Consider the following 17,354-nt stretch of genomic DNA (forward strand, 5'->3'; position numbering starts at 1 on the left):
CCTGTTTTTATATTATTTTTGTTTCCCTTCCTTTATGTTCATCTGTTTTTTCTCTTAAAATCCTCATATGAGTGAAGTTATATGAGTTTTGTCTTTCTCTGACTAATTTCACTTAGCAGAATACCCTCCAGTTCCATCCACGTAGCTGCAAATGGCAAGATTTCATTCTTTTTGATTGCTGAGTAATACTCCAGTGTGTGTGTGTGTGTGTGTGTGTGTGTGTGTGTGTGTGTGGTGTGTGTGTGTGTGTGTATATATATATATATATATATATATATATATATATATATATATATCACATCTTCTTTATCCACTCATCCATCGATGGACATTTGGGCTCTTTCCATACTTTGGCTATTGTTGATAGTGCTGCTATAAACATGGGGGTGCATGTGTCCCTTCAAAATAGCACACCTGTATCCCTTGGATAAATGCTTAGTAGTGCAATTGCTGGGTCATAGGGTAATTATATTTTTAGTTTTTTTAGGAACCTCCATCCTGTTTTCCAGAGTGGCTGCACCAGCTTGCATTCCCACCAACAATGCAAAAGGGATCCTCTTTCTCTGCATCCTTTCCAACACCTAGTGTTGCCTGAGTTGCTATGTTAGCCATTATGACAGGTTTAAGGTGATATCTCATTGTGGTTTTGATTTGTATTTCACTGAAGATGAGTGACGTTGAACATTTTTTCATGTGTCAGTTGGCCATCTGGATGTCTTCTTTGGAGAAGTGTCTATTCATGTCTTTTGCCAATTTCTTCACTGGATTATTTGTTTTTTGGGTGTTGAGTTTGATAAGTTCTTTGCAGATTTGGATACTAATCCTTTATCTGATATGTCATTTGCAAATATCTTCTCCCATTCTGTCTGTTGCTGTTTAGTTTTGCTGATGGTTTCCTTCACTGTGCGGAAGCTTTTTATTTTGATGTGGTCCCAGTAGTTCATTTTGGCTTTTGTTTCTCTTTCCTCTGGAGATGTGTTGAGTAAGAAGTTGCTGCAGCCAAGATCAAAGTGGTTTTTGCCTGCTTTCTCCTCGAGGATTTTGATAGCTTCCTGTCTTATTGAGGTCTTTCATCCATTTGGAGTTTATTTTTGTGTATGGTGTAAAAAAGTGGTCCAGGTTCATTCTTCTGCATGTCGCTGTCTAGTTTTCCCAGCACCACTTGCTGAAGAGACTGTCTTTATTCCATTGGATGTTCATTGCTGCTTTGTCAAAGAATAGTTGGTCATACATTTGTGGGTCCATTTCTGGGTTATCTATTCTGTTCCATTGATCTGAGTGTCTATTCTTGTGCCAGTACCATACTGTCTTGATGATTACAGCTTTGTAGTATAGCTTGAAGTCTGGGATTGTGATGCTTCCTGCTTTGGTTTTCTTTTTCAAGATTGCTTTGTCTATTCGGGGTCTTTCTGGTTCCATACAAATTTTATAATTATTTTTTCTAGCTCTATGAAGAATGCTGGTGTTACTTTGATAGGGACTGCATTGAATATGTAGATTGCTTTGGATAGTATCGATATGTTAACAATATTTGTTCTTCCTATCCAGGAGCATGGAATCTTTTTCCATTTCTTTGTGTCTTCTTCAATTTCTTTTATAAGCTTTCTATAGTTTTCTGTGTATGGATTTTTCATCTCTTGGGCTAGAATTATTCCTAGGTATTTTATGGTTTTTAGTGCAACTGTAAATGGGGTCTATTCCTTGATTTCTTATTGTTGGTGTATAGGAATGCAACCGACTTCTGTGCATTGATTTTATATCCTGCAACTTTGATGAATTCATAAATCCGTTCTAGCAGTTTTTTTGGTGGACTCTTTAGGGTTTTCCATATATAGTATCATGTCATCTGCAAAGAGTGAAAGTTTGACCTCCTCCTGGCCAATTTGGATGCCTTTTATTTCTTTGTGTTGTCTGATTGTAGAGGCTAAGACTTCCAATACTATGTCGAATAATAGTGGCAAGAGTGGACATACCTGTCTTGTTTCTGATCTTAGGGGAAAAGCTATCAGTTTTTCCCCATTGAGGATGATATTAGATATGGGTCATTCATATATGGCTTTTATGATCTTGAGGTATGCTCCTTCTATCCCTACTTGAAGGATTTTATCAAGGAAGGATGCTGTATTTTGTCAAGTGCTTTATCTGAATCTATTGAGAGGATCATATGGTTCTTGTCCTTTCTTTTATTGATGTGATGATGAATCACATTGTTTTGTGGATATTGAACCAGCCCTGCATCCCAGGTAGAAATCCCACTTGGTTATGGTGAATAATTTTTTTAATGTATTGTTGGAACTGGTTGGCTAATATCTTGTTGAGTATTTTCACATCCATGTTCATCAGGGAAATTGGTCAATAGTTCTCCTTTTTAGTGGGGTCTCTGTCTGGTTTTGGAATCAAGGTAATGCTGGCTTCATAGAAAGAGTTTGGAAGTTTTCTTTCCATTTCTATTTTTGGCACAGCTTCAAGAAAATAGGTGTTAACTCTTCCTTAAATGTTTGGTAGAATTCCCCCTGGAAAGCCATCTGGCCCTGTACTCTTGTTTTTTGGCAGATTTTTGATTTCTAATTTGATTTCCTTACTGGTTATGGGTGTGTTCAAATTTTCTATTTCTTCCTGTTTCAGTTTTGGTAGTGTATATGTTTCTAGGAATTTTTCCATTTCTTCAAGATTGCCCATTTTATTGGCATATAATTGCTCAGGATATTCTCTTATTATTGTTTTTATTTCTGTTGTGTTGGTTGTGATCTCTCCTCTTTCATTCTTTATTTTATTTATTTGGGTCTTTTCCTTTTTATTTTTGATCAGACTGGCTAGTGGGTTATCAATTTTGTTAATTCTTTCAAAGAACCATCTTCTGGTTTCATTGATCTGTTCTACTGGTTTTTTTGTTGTTGTTGTTGTTGTTTTTGTTTTTTGTTTTTTGTTTTTTGGTTTTTTTTGTTTCGATAGGATTTATTTCTGCTCTAATCTTTATTATTTCCTGTCTTCTGCTGGTTTTGGGTGGGACTCTATTTCTGTCTCTCTCTCTCTCTCTTTCATATATAAATAAACATTACAAAAATTTAAAAAAATAATTAAAATAGTATTTTAAAAGTGTAATGTCAATCAAACCAGTCTCAAACTCATTAGTGATTTCTGTTTGCTCTTTAATACAGTTCGTTTGCTTATCATTGCCTACAAAGGCTGGCCTGATGCTCTACTCTCTTCCTAATTATACACCTTTCTTTTTTATCCACTGGAATGAATATGCATTATCATTGTTAGCGTGATGTTTCAATTCAATAACAATGTGAACTTAAAAATAATAAGCTGACTTAAATATACTATTTTCTGAGATAACCAAAAACAAACAAACAAAGTAGTTCAAGCTTTGGGACCAAAATCTCTAGTCCTCTTACCACTGACAGTTGCCAAGATCTAAGTGAAATTCTCATCTCCACGTTCTGATTACCTAGTGCTGAATTAAGTTCCCATGTCTCATTAAATACTATCACAAGGATATAGGATTACTCTGCTTTTCATATATAATAAATTCTCTGTCATGGTCAGTATTACCCAGTATGAGTACCAAACACACAATGGGGCAAGAGGAGAAAAAAAAAAAACACTTGGAATTTATACCACTTAGGGATATTTGAGCTGCATGAAGCAAAACAACAACAAACAAACAAAAACCTCAAATCTTCAAGGCTGTAGCTTAAAGAAATAGGTTGTTTTATATAAATACATTCCAAGAAATACAGTGGTCTCAAAAAATTAGAAATAGAAGTACCATAGGATCCAGCAATTCCATTTCTGGGTATATATCCAAAGGAAATGAAAGTAAATCCTCAAAGAAATATCTGCACTCCCATGTTTAGTGTAGCAAAGAAATGGAAACAACCCAAGTATCCATCAATGGGTAAATGGATAAAGAAGACACAGACACACAAACACACGTGCACACACAAATATTATTTAGCAATGAGAAAGAAGGAAATCCTGTCATCTGCAAAACATGAATGAAACTTGAAGGCATTATGCTGAGTGGAGTAAGTCAGACGAAGAAAGACAAATATTCTATGACATGTCTTTTAGGTTGAAAAAACCCACACTCATTGAAATGGAAAGTATAATAGTGGTTACTAGAGGCTGGGGTGGGTATGGGGAGTTATGGAGAGATGTTAGCCAAAACTTCCAGTTATAAGATAAATAAGTTCTGTGATCTAATGTAGTATGGTAATTATAATTAATAATACTTGAAAGTTGCTAAAAGTAGATCTTAAATATTCTCATCACAAAAAAGAAATGGTAATTATGTGATATGATGGAGGTCTTAGCTGGCTAATATTATGGTGATAATCATTTTTCTTTTCTTTTTTTTTTTTTTTTGCATTTTATTTTTTTTTATTTTTTTATATGAAATTTATTGACAAATTAGTTTCCATACAACACCCAGTGCTCATCCCAAAAGGTGCCCTCCTCAATACCCATCACCCACCCTCTCCTCCCTCCCACCCCCCATCCACCCTCAGTTTGTTCTCAGTTTTTAAGAGTCTCTTATGCTTTGGCTCTCTCCCACTCTAACCTGTATTTTTTTTTTCCTTCCCCTCCCCCATGGGTTCCTGTTAATTTCTCAGGGTCCACATAAGAGTGAAACCATATGGTATCTGTCTTTCTCTGTATGGCTTATTTCACTTAGCATCACACTCTCCAGTTCCATCCACGTTGCTACAAAAGGCCATATTTCATTTTTTCTCATTGCCACGTAATATTCCATTGTGTATATAAACCACAATTTCTTTATCCATTCATCAGTTGATGGACATTTAGGCTCTTTCCATAATTTGGCTATTGTTGAGAGTGCTGCTATGAACATTGGGGTACAAGTGGCCCTATGCATCAGTACTCCTGTATCCCTTGGATAAATTCCTAGCAGTGCTATTGCTGGGTCATAGGGTAGGTCTATTTTTAATTTTCTGAGGAACCTCCACACTGCTTTCCAGAGCGGCTGCACCAATTTGCATTCCCACCAACAGTGCAAGAGGGTTCCCGTTTCTCCACATCCTCTCCAGCATCTATAGTCTCCTGATTTGTTCATTTTGGCCACTCTGACTGGCGTGAGGTGATACCTGAGTGTGGTTTTGATTTGTATTTCCCTGATAAGGAGCGACGCTGAACATCTTTTCATGTGCCTGTTGGCCATCCGGATGTCTTCTTTAGAGAAGTGTCTATTCATGTTTTCTGCCCATTTCTTCACTGGGTTATTTGTTTTTCGGGTGTGGAGTTTGGTGAGCTCTTTATAGATTTTGGATACTAGCCCTTTGTCCGATATGTCATTTGCGAATATCTTTTCCCATTCCGTTGGTTGCCTTTTAGTTTTGTTGGTTGTTTCCTTTGCTGTGCAGAAGCTTTTTATCTTCATAAGGTCCCAGTAATTCACTTTTGCTTTTAATTCCCTTGCCTTTGGGGATGTGTCTAGTAAGAGATTGCTACGGCTGAGGTCAGAGAGGTCTTTTCCTGCTTTCTCCTCTAAGGTTTTGATGGTTTCCTGTCTCACATTTAGGTCCTTTATCCATTTGGAGTTTATTTTTGTGAATGGTGTGAGAAAGTGGTCTAGTTTCAACCTTCTGCATGTTGCTGTCCAGTTCTCCCAGCACCATTTGTTAAAGAGGCTGTCCTTTTTCCATTGGATGTTCTTTCCTGCTTTGTCAAAGATGAGTTGGCCATATGTTTGTGGGTCTAGTTCTGGGGTTTCTATTCTATTCCATTGGTCTATGTGTCTGTTTCTGTGCCAATACCATGCTGTCTTGATGATGACAGCTTTGTAGTAGAGGCTAAAGTCTGGGATTGTGATGCCTCCTGCTTTGGTCTTCTTCTTCAAAATTCCTTTGGCTATTCGGGGCCTTTTGTGGTTCCATATGAATTTCAGGATTGCTTGTTCTAGTTTCGAGAAGAATGCTGGTGCAATTTTGATTGGGATTGCATTGAATGTGTAGATAGCTTTGGGTAGTATTGACATTTTGACAATATTTATTTTTCCAATCCATGAGCAGGGAATGTCTTTCCATTTCTTTAAATCTTCTTCAATTTCCTTCATAAGCTTTCTATAGTTTTCAGCATACAGATCCTTTACATCTTTGGTTAGATTTATTCCTAGGTATTTTATGCTTCTTGGTGCAATTGTGAATGGGATCAGTTTCTTTATTTGTCTTTCTGTTGCTTCATTGTTAGTGTATAAGAATGCAACTGATTTCTGTACATTGATTTTGTATCCTGCAACTTTGCTGAATTCATGTATCAGTTCTAGTAGACTTTTGGTGGAGTCTATCGGATTTTCCATGTATAATATCATGTCATCTGCAAAAAGCGAAAGCTTGACTTCGTCTTTGCCAATTTTGATGCCTTTGATTTCCTTTTGTTGTCTGATTGCTGATGCTAGAACTTCCAGCACTATGTTAAACAGCAGCGGTGAGAGTGGGCATCCTTGTCGTGTTCCTGATCTCAGGGAAAAAGCTCTCAGTTTTTCCCCGTTGAGGATGATGTTAGCTGTGGGCTTTTCATAAATGGCTTTTATGATCTTTAAGTATGTTCCTTCTATCCCGACTTTCTCAAGGGTTTTTATTAAGAAAGGGTGCTGGATTTGTCAAAGGCCTTTTCTGCATCGATTGACAGGATCATATGGTTCTTCTCTTTTTTTTTGTTAATGTGATGTATCACATTGATTGATTTGCGAATGTTGAACCAGCCCTGCATCCCAGGAATGAATCCCACTTGATCATGGTGAATAATTCTTTTTATATGCCATTGAATTCGATTTGCTAGTATCTTATTGAGAATTTTTGCATCCATATTCATCAGGGATATTGGCCTGTAGTTCTCTTTTTTTACTGGGTCTCTGTCTGGTTTAGGAATCAAAGTAATACTGGCTTCATAGAATGAGTCTGGAAGTTTTCCTTCCCTTTCTATTTCTTGGAATAGCTTGAGAAGGATAGGTATTATCTCTGCTTTAAACGTCTGGTAGAACTCCCCTGGGAAGCCATCTGGTCCTGGACTCTTATTTGTTGGGAGATTTTTGATAACCGATTTAATTTCTTCGTTGGTTATGGGTCTGTTCAAGCTTTCTATTTCCTCCTGATTGAGTTTTGGAAGAGTGTGGGTGTTCAGGAATTTGTCCATTTCTTCCAGGTTGTCCAATTTGTTGGCATATAATTTTTCATAGTATTCCCTGATAATTGTTTGTATCTCTGAGGGATTGGTTGTAATAATTCCATTTTCATTCATGATTTTATCTATTTGGGTCATTTCCCTTTTGGTGATAATTATTTTTCAATATATAATGTATCAAATCAACATATTGTACATCTTTAACTTACACAATGATATGTCAATTATATCTCAGTAAAGGTGAGAAAAAAATTCTGCCTTTTTATAGGCAACTATCGATATGTTTTTAGTGGTTTGAAGATGTCAGACTCCACATCTCTGTGATTCTTTTAGCTTTTATCATACTTGTCGTTACAGAAGCTTTAACAGATCTTCTAAGTTCTTAGAATAATAAAATCATGTAGGAAAGGAAAGCACAAATAGGTTTCTCCTTAATATTTTGACTAGAACATAACTGAAAGGCTATAAATCAAATAGTTAGCTTGTGCTGCCTCAGTTATCTCAACAGATCAGAAAAGAGTTTTGGATATTGTGTGTTGGTCAGTTCATCATATTAAATGCTATATATGCTGGCAGAGGCAACCATAAAATCCACATAAGTAACTATGGGACTTCAAACATGTTATTTTTCTAACTGGGATCATGTTCCTTCTACTCTTTGTAGATATTTCCTAATCCTTCAAGTATCCACTTAAATTTCACCTGGCCAGAAAAGTCTTTCCTGACTACTTTATTTTAGACAATCTCCTCCACCATTCCTTATCACTCTAAACAAGTCATTTGTTTCATTATCTTATCCTAATGTAATTTGTATTTAATGGTTCATTTGTTCATTTACATTCACATTATACTCTATCAACACTATGAATTTATCATTGAACTCCTTCATGCCAGGGCCGCTTTTGTCTAGTTCATTAATATATACCCAGTGTCCAATACAATATGGCTATATAGTAGAAGCTAAGAGTCTCTATTACATAAATATATAAGCAAATGAACTTATACATCAATTAGCAAAAGATATATATATATTTACATATATATACACACACATATATATATATATATATACACACACACACATATATGTATGTGTGTGTGTGTGTATACATAATAGGTTGTTACTAAGAAAACACGAGGAACTCTTAAGATATGAGAAAATACGCAACATAGTTAAGGGCTCCAGACTGCTCAGTAGGTGAAAAAATAATAATGAGGCAAATTGAGAGATGCAGAAGGATGTTTTGATTAGCAATCAGAAAAATAAAAGGAGATGCATAATCAAAAGAAGGACATCTTTCAGCATAGTTCCTTCTTCCTTCTCAGTTTGTTGGACCTTTGTATGATGGAAATTAGTCATGTCTTTGATGACATTGACTATCTCAAGTATGGTAATTTTTTTTCTCTTTGTCCAATATTCTAGTCTCTAGCTTGTTTTGAAACTTACTTCCCATCTCCTTTTTAGGGAATTTTCAGCAACTTTTTATAGTCTTCTATGCTTGTGTGTATGTTCACACAGCAACTCCCTGGTCATAAAGAAACCCCCCTCCAATATCTACCTTTACCACACCACTTTTATGTGGCTAATTCCTTCTTTTCCTATAGATGTAAATTTATGTGTCACTTGTCTGGGAAAATATGCGTTGGGTGCACTTGTTCAGGCCTCTTTAACTTCTGTGCTTCTCCAAAAGTGTCACTCACTGCACGGAAGTGTAATTCTTATTATTCATCTATTCCTTTCAATAGACTGAATGCTACAAGCACAGGACAATGTCTAGTCTGTTGATTATTGCATCCCTAACTCCTTTCACAGCATCTGCAACATATTAGGTGTTCAGTATATATTCCAAATTAATGAATAAAATAAGAAAACATTTAGTTATTTATGCAGCTATAGCAGGGTTTAAAAATGTCAATTTCTACTCACTCTTGCTAGTACAGAATATTGACTTTTATTATATCTGATCAATTAGCATAAAACAGTATCTTTTTTTAAACTTTAAATCAGTTTATTGAAACAGTAACACAAAACACTTGTCTCCCTGACACCCTCACCTCCTCACCCAATCTGGATCTTTCTCCCTTCTTCCCCTGTTAGAATGAGCTGTTCAGTGAAAACAGAAAAGGGCAGGCCACTTGTACACCCACAGTCCCACCCCTAAATCCTATGGAGCAGGATCTCAGACACTACTCAGAACCAGTTGAGAGAGGAAGGGAAGTCAGCACTATACTCAGGCTGGCAGAGGCATCTAGTTCCCAAGAACAGATTCTCATACAAACCCCTGGCCATGAGTTGCTATTCCTCTTCCTCTCTGCTCTTTATGACCCTAGGTAGGAGACATCTTGGGGCCTGGGCTTGCATCCAGGAATAAGAACTCTTGGTTGTGATTTACAAATTGGAAGTTTGGCTAGTGTTTTAAGGCCAAGGCATCCCAAACAAAGCCCTGGTGGTGGGAGTGAACTTCAAAGCCCCTATTTAAAATGCATTGATAGCATTAAACAGATAAAGCCAGTCTAACCAAATGCCAGAATAACACTAAGCTGTAAAAAAGGAAGGGGACAGACTTGGTTTCTCCAGACCAGACACAAATGCACACAGAGGAGCCTAGGCGGAGTATAGAAAAACTCAAGTATAGAAAACATAGCCCAGGGGCTGAAAAGCCTATATTCAGGAGTCCCTGGGTTGATAGGAAGAAAAGAAAATATGCAAGTCTTAAAAACCAAAATAAGGAAGCCCAACAGCAGGGGAATCTGAACTTGACAGTGCTACCCACAAATCCTCCAGTCTTTGCCTCTGGATCCAGACAGTCCCTCCCTGTCTAGGCAATGTACTCCCTTAGGATAGATAGAGCACATCACACAGTGCAGTTTAAAAAGCTTCTAATGCCAGTTCATAAACATTTTAATTTACTATTGGTGATTACATATGAAGAATATATTTATATTGTTCTTTTTGGGAAAACAATTTCAACTAGTCAACTCAGAGAACACAATAGGCAACCCTCACTCTGAGCCCCTCAGTGTCCTTCCCTAGACATCATGAAACCCCCTCCATTGTCCCAGGGCTGCCTAATTTTTTGTCTCCTCCAACTGTGGCTCTTGGGCAAAACATCCTCTATGGCCATTAATCCTCATCAGACAAGTTCTGGTCCAGGGATAAACCATGAACATCACATATGGCCCAGAGAGAACTCAGGAATGGTCTGGATGCACAATCTCAAAGCCCTGAAGGTCTTCAGGAGTGGACTCTGTCTTCCTGGCCCTTCCTGAAGCACATGAAGACATAGTTCATTTTCACCTTCTCTTCAGAAAACTCTGGCAGTGCTAACAATCCTTCTTTGCTCCCATCAGCTGAGAATCTATTTGGGATTTCTACAAACAGGCTCTGGACGGACAGGGCTGCATCTCAGGAAGACTTTCACCTAGGTGACCTCATACTGGAAGTGGACGATGCGAGGTTTTCCATGGGTCACATGGTGCTTCTCGTCCTTATACATTATAGCTCAGAGAGAAGTATCCTTACCTCCCCTTCACCCACTGGGATCTTTGACAGTGGCTGAGGGGCATCAGGAGTACCACAGAGGCCCTGGAACAATGTGCCTGTGGCACTGGAACTGTGGACAGTTACTCAAAAGCAGAATACTACTGTCCTGGGTGTTTATCATCCTCGGTGGTTCTGCTCAGGGTGGGAGTTGGTGGCTGCATAGAGTGGGTAGGTGGATGAGACGGTGGGTGTAGGTTCACACAGTCTTGGGTTCTGGGCGATCTCTGCACACTAAGTCCCTGTCAGGCCCTGGCCCAGAGTCATCCTTCTGCCACAGTGAATACCTTTCTCCAACTCAAACACTATCTTGATTTAAGAAGTGTGGGTGATTTTTGTTTTCTTTTTCATTTTTGCACTTAACTATGTGTTGCCTTTGGAACACTAAATTGTTTGTGTCTTTTGCTCATCTTCCTAGTAAGAAGTTATTTATTTGCTCTGTTTCTCCTAAAGACAAATGAACAAGAACAACAACAACAAAAAAAAAAACTGCCTCATATCTGTTAGAATGGCTATTATCAAAAAGACAAGAAATAAGCATTGATGAGGATGTGGAGAAAAGAGAACACTTGTGTACTGTTGGGGGAACTATAAACTAACGCAGTAGTATGAAGGTTCCTCAAAAAATTAAAAATAGAACTATCATGAGATCCAGGAATTCCACTTCTGGGCATTTATCCAAAGGAAACAAAATCATTACCTGAAAATATATTTGAAACCTCATGTTCATTTCAACATTATCTATAATGGCCAAGACATGGAAACAACTTAAATGTCCATCAGTTGAAGAATAAAGAAAATGTAATATATAAATATATATGAATATTTAGCCATAAAAAGGAAGGAAATCCTGCCAGTTTCAACATGGATGAAACTTAAGAGCATTATGTTAAGTGAAGTAAGTCTGACACATAAATGTCACATGATGTCACTTAAAACTGAATCTTTTTTTAAGATTTAAAAAAATTTTAAGTAATCTCTTCACCCAACGTGGGGCTTGAACTTAGAACCCCAAGATCAAGAGTCTCATGTTCTGATGACTGAGCCATCTAGACACCCCATAAGTGGAATCTTAGAAATAAAATGAAACATAGATACAAAGAATTAATGGTTGTCAGAGATGGTGATTGAGGGGTGGGATGAGATGAGTAAAGGTGGTCGAAAAGTACATACTTCCAGTTATGAGAACTGGGGATGTAATTTGAAGCCTGGTGACTATAGTTAACAGTACTGTATTGCACATTTGAAAGTTGCTAGGAGAGCGGATTTTTAAAAGTTCTCAACATCATGAGATGTTGTCACCATCTGTCACCATACAATATTATTACAATGTTATTGACTATATTCCCTATGCTGTTCACCTTATCATAGTGAACATTGAGTAATGTATAGAATTGTTGAATCACTGTGTTGTACACCTAAAACTAACATATCACTGCATGTCAACTATAATTCAATAATAAAAATTTACAAAATAAAAACATCCCTAAAAAAGTTCTCATCACAAGAAAAAAAATGTAACAATGTGCGGTGATGGTTGTTAACTAATTGCAATCATTTCAAAATATATACATATATCAAATCATTATGTTTTTTACCTAAAACTAATAGAATATGTCAATTGTGTATCAACAAAAAATAAAATTAATAAATAAAATCCTGCTAGATATTGGCCCAATTTCTTAGTTTATTTAAAGAACTGACTCTTTAGGCACCTTGGTGACTTGGTTGCTTCCGACTTCAGCTCAGTTCATGATCTTGCGGTCTGTGAGTTTGAGCCCTGTGTCAGGCTCTGTGTTGACAGTCCACAGCCTTGAGCTGCTTCAGATTCTGTGTTTCCCTCTCTCTCTACCACTCCCCTACTCATGTTCTGTCTCTACCTCTCAAAAATAAATATTTAATTTTTTTAACTAAAGAACTCTTTAAAAAATTCTTGTTTACACTATTTTTTTTCTGAAAAAATTTTCTCTAATTTCAAATTGTCCATATTCCATCTACTTTAGAGTAGTTGACCATTATTTTCTGTGTTTGGTTTTGTTTCGCTGTGTGATGGAGTAGATCTATTATAATGTTTTCGGTTTCTTAAGTCATACAAGTATTTATCAGCACATACATATGCCATGCCAGTCCCTACGTTAAACATCAAGGAATTGATAAAAATGACAGATACAGTTTTTTTGTTTTTTAAGTATGTAACAATACATGAAGAGAGAAAGAAACTAAAAATATTTATAAACAGCCTGTGTACATTGTGTGAACAGTCTGGGATGCTGCTGTAACACTGGGAGAACATGGCTGTGCTTTTGAAGGCTAGAAAAGCATTTCCACCAGAAGCGGTGTTCATGAGTTAGTCAGATGAAGGCTCAAGGTGTAGGGGGACATAGAAAGCTTTTCAAGCAAAGGAAACACTAAACTGTATACCAAGTTTATTTGAAATACATACGTCCAATTTAATAATGATACTACAAAAATCTTTTTCCTCTCTAGAATAGCTTAGAGCAGGTGGCATTATATTTTATATTAAGTTTTAAAAGGCGCTTTTTCCCTCCATGAATTTAATAAAATGAAGTTCATTACAGTGAAATATGTGTGTGGTGTTTGTAAAAAAGTGACATTCCAGTTGACAGAACAGATAAAATGTATCACATTCTGAGAAATTAGGAACTATTTCCCAGCCACAGCAGTCTAGAGATTCACCACACTGTCATCCAAGATGAATAACAAGGATTTGCAGTCCTTTCTGAATGACCTCTCCCAGCACCTTGTAGGTGAAACTTTTGGAAAATATTTGGCAAACCCTCCAACATTTTATTTATGCCCACTATGAAAATCTAAGAAAGGTATTGAATGTTCCCACCCCATGCTGGGGCAGATAACTGCTGGACCAAATGTCATAAAGTAACACTGATGCATGCTAGAAAGCCTCCTCCTTTAGGTCTGGCTGCCTCTGAGATAGTATAGGAGGTGAGCAGCCCTGCCCATGTGACTTGCTGGGGTCAGCTCCTCATTTCTCATTATAAGGTCTTTCAGTCCTCTAGGTCATGGGTGATGTGGTTGTGTCTGTGAGCTTGGGCAGCTTTGGAGTGGTTCTCCCTGTCTCTCATAGCAGTGAGCAAGGTGAATACAAACACAGGGGGTTAAGTGGGAGGTGAGGGACTGCCTGCCCAGTGACCTCTGGGTTTGACTGAAAGAAGTGTACAGGAGTTACAGTTGCTGCCAGGAGTCAACCCAGCAGTGAGGAAAGCAATAGGACATTAGACAAAATGACCAGCACCCTGCCATGGCAGGAGTGACAGCTGTGGCCCTGCTCCAGAAGTGGAACATCCTGGATATCCCCATTATTTTAAATTTAAATGGGGCAGATTTGTTTCGATTTTGTAGAGAATTTTTGGGTGACGAGAAGTAAAATCTTTAACATTTCTAAAATTTCTAAACAGATACCTTGGCTCTGGGTAAGTTGGTGGCATCAAAGGTCACCCCTGCCTGAGTTACTGCAGAAATGCCTTGCCATGGGAGACTTCACAGTAAGTCTACTAACCTGGAGATGGATTTCATCTGAGCACGTGAGACTTCTTGAGCATTTTTAGCACCTGCATCTACCTATTCAGTTATGCCATTAAGTGTTAAGAATCCTAGCTTTCAATCCAGACTGTAATCCTTCACACAAATACAACTCTATTTACTTCTTTGAGGCGGGGGGGGGGGGGGATGTCACATATGTGTTCCCTTTATTAGGTCTTTCTCCAGAAAAGATTCTGGCTTTAAAAAAATGATCTTTTCCAATATTCTGAAGTTTGAAGGCTTTATGGCCATTTTAAAGGCCCATTTCTTGCCCCACTCCCTTGCAGGATTGAAAGCTTCATAATGAGATTTATCTCATCATTGCCCCTTACCCCCATCCTCACCCCATTCCACCCTGGGAGGGATTGCCTAGTGGCCCATTGCGATTTAAGAACTGCTGGATCACATATGTCCTAATAGGCAACCTTCCCACCCCAATTCCACCTCCCTCTCCTAGGTAGTCTCCTGTGTGTTCCTCTGACATCACTGTTCAAGAGAAGGCACTTTCACCTCAGTCCTTCAGGGAAGACCATGTTTAAATTCTTGGCTTCACTGCTAAGCAGTAATATGATCTGGTTAAGTCCATTAATCTCTCTGAAACAAAGTTTCTTGATTTATACAATCAGAATAAGATTGCTTCCTCTAATAAGATTAATGTGAGGATTCATTAGAAAAATTAAATCCCCAGCCTGTGTGTGAATTTGCATTTTGGGGGTAGGGAGCTAAGAGTACATTCTCAAACATGGAATTTTAGGAATGAAATTAAAAAGCAGGAAGTGTGGGGCAGTTGTAGGCAGGGAGAGAAATGTATAGGGCCTGACTTATTCTGTGTGGATTCAAATCCTAGCTCCTCCTCTCACTAAGCTTTATGATCTGGGGAAAGTTAATTACATACTTTGTTCCTGTACTTCCTCCATGGTGCAGATATGGTAAGTGCCTGCTTGAAAGGCTGTTTTAAGTATTAAAGACAAAGAGAAAATATACATAAAGGACTTTAGCACAATGCCCCATTTTTAAGTGCCCACAAAAGTCAGCTAATTTTAATAAAACGTAGAAAATGTAAGAAAGGAACTGTAAATATCAACCCTTGTTTCTATGTGATGTGATTATGAACATTTTTGCTGTTTTTACACTTTTCTTTGTCAGTTTTGAGATGAACATGTAAGTTACATTTTTAAAAAACTTCACACATTTATGAGTAGCGATAGAGCAGTGATTTTCCCACCCTATTAGATGAAATTACCATATTTGTACAGTTGGTACAATGTCTCATTCCCAATCCATACTACAGTACTAAAAAGATAGAGTACACTTTTCCAAAAATGATTGTATCACAAGAATCTTTAATGTTTACTTTAAAGTTTACTCATGGTGGGGTTGTATTTGTGTTTAGTAAACTGTGCCAAGTGCCCACATTGAGGTCGTTTCAGTTCACATCACTGCACTCCACATGGATGTTTACTGTGCCCAGCGAGGTCATAAAGAGGGGGCCTTGACTCTCCTCTTGGTTAGGCCAGCTTTACTGGTGAGTTCTTCCAAACTCTCCAGAAGTAGTCTACCTAATACACATCATCCGTTCCATATAAAAGAATAAGATGGAAAATTTCTCAATGTATTTCATAAGTTTAGCACGTCTCTGGTACAAAAATTCAAGAAAGGTAGCACAAAAGCGAAAGCACCAACCGAGCTTACTTATAAACAAACATGCATAAATCCTGCACACTATCTAATAGTACTGAACTGAATACAACATTGCATTAAAAAGTATAAAAGCACTGTACTGAAAACTTAAAGTTACACGTGAAATACTGCACTGTAAATCCTGAATACTCTATTGTCCCACCCCCACCCCTCCACCGCCCTGGTGAGGGTCAGAAACCATTAATCTGCCTCCAGACCTTGCTAGTCCTCGGAGACACTGCTGCGGGGGCAGTGGGCAGTGGGATCAGCCTCCCGCAGAGCTCTGGCCTCCTCCAGAGCCTCTCTGTATCGGGAAGGCCAGGCCTGGGGGTCTTTCTTAAAGACCCTGGCCAGGAACTCCATGATTTGCATCTTGGTGATTTCACGGCTGGCACGGGAACCCCAGAAGAACTCGTACTCAGGTGGCTCAACGTGGGGTACGCGCTGGTATTTCAGGTAATTCTGTTGGACGAACTCCTCGGTGATGAGCTTTCTCACATCTCCAAAGGTGGAGTGCTTCTTCCAGGGCCGTAGCCCCAGGATGCGCAGCACGTTCCAGACGGCACTCTCTCTTGCACCGCGACCCTTCACATAGATGAGGCTCAGGATCATCAGCAGGAGGCCTGTCATAGGCATACGGTTGCTCAGCGCCACCCTGTCCAGCTCCTCCGGCTCAAGCGCTTTGACAAGCGAAAACTCCATCGTGTGCAGGCTAGTCAGCCTCAGGTGTAGCCCGAACACTCGTGCGAGGATGAGGCTGGTGCGTCTGAGAATGCTTCTGCACCATTTCTTGTAACTGCCGATGACATCCTTCACCATGTCTGGGAACCAGATGATCATTCTCTTCTGATCCTTGACCAACACGTACCACATGAGCTCGTGCGCCTTCTGCACCAGCTGGGCCGGGGCTGGCGGCGCTGGGCCGGGCTGGGCCGCTGGGGCTTGGTGGGCGCGGCCTTCCTCCGCAGCCTGCTGCAGGGCCTTCGGGTCTCCCTCCTCGCTTGGGGCCTGGGGCGGAGGCGAAGGCAGCGGGGCTTCGATCGGGCCTAGAGGAGGGCTCTCTGGCGCTGCGAGGGTCGCGGCCTGAGACGCGGGCTGGGAGGGCCCCCCGGGGACCCCAGGACTGATGTGCACCTCGGAGTTGGAAGCCTGGGGTGCAGAGTCAGGGTCACACACATCCTTACTTTGTTCGGACATAACGGCTCCCTCTGACAAGGGCAGGGCCTTTGCGTCCAGGAGCTCTTCGAGACTGCGCTCCCTCCGCGGACTCCTGGAGAGGAAGTGCGCGTTGCTGCGCGCGGCGCCTTCCGCAGCAGCCGGGCGGGGCGGGGCGGCGGCGGGACCCGCCACTGCGCTTGCGCGTCCGCAGGCTGTAGGCTTGACCGCAGCAGGGGGGTGGGGCAGGGCTGGGAGCCCGACGGGG

The 17,354-nt window shown here is 39.5% G+C and overlaps 1 protein-coding gene and 1 pseudogene across 1 annotated transcript; both read right to left on the reverse strand.

The window, feature by feature from the left end:
• Positions 1 to 10,273: 10,273 nt before the first annotated feature.
• LOC101087926 lies at positions 10,274 to 11,368 on the reverse strand (annotated as a pseudogene).
• Positions 11,369 to 15,574: 4,206 nt separating this feature from the next.
• NDN (necdin, MAGE family member) lies at positions 15,575 to 17,243 on the reverse strand. The gene has a single exon (XM_011282821.4). It carries the CDS (start codon positions 17,126 to 17,128, stop codon positions 16,154 to 16,156), a length of 975 nt encoding a protein of 324 aa, XP_011281123.3. The 5' UTR covers positions 17,129 to 17,243; the 3' UTR covers positions 15,575 to 16,153.
• Positions 17,244 to 17,354: the final 111 nt, after the last annotated feature.

Source organism: Felis catus, chromosome B3, assembly GCF_018350175.1.
Source record: "Felis catus isolate Fca126 chromosome B3, F.catus_Fca126_mat1.0, whole genome shotgun sequence".
Classification (NCBI taxonomy): domain Eukaryota; kingdom Metazoa; phylum Chordata; class Mammalia; order Carnivora; family Felidae; genus Felis; species Felis catus.

Coding starts and splice junctions, on each gene's coding strand:
- NDN (XM_011282821.4), bottom strand. CDS start 17,128: ATGTCCGAACAAAGTAAGGATGTGTGTGACCCTGACTCTGCACCCCAG.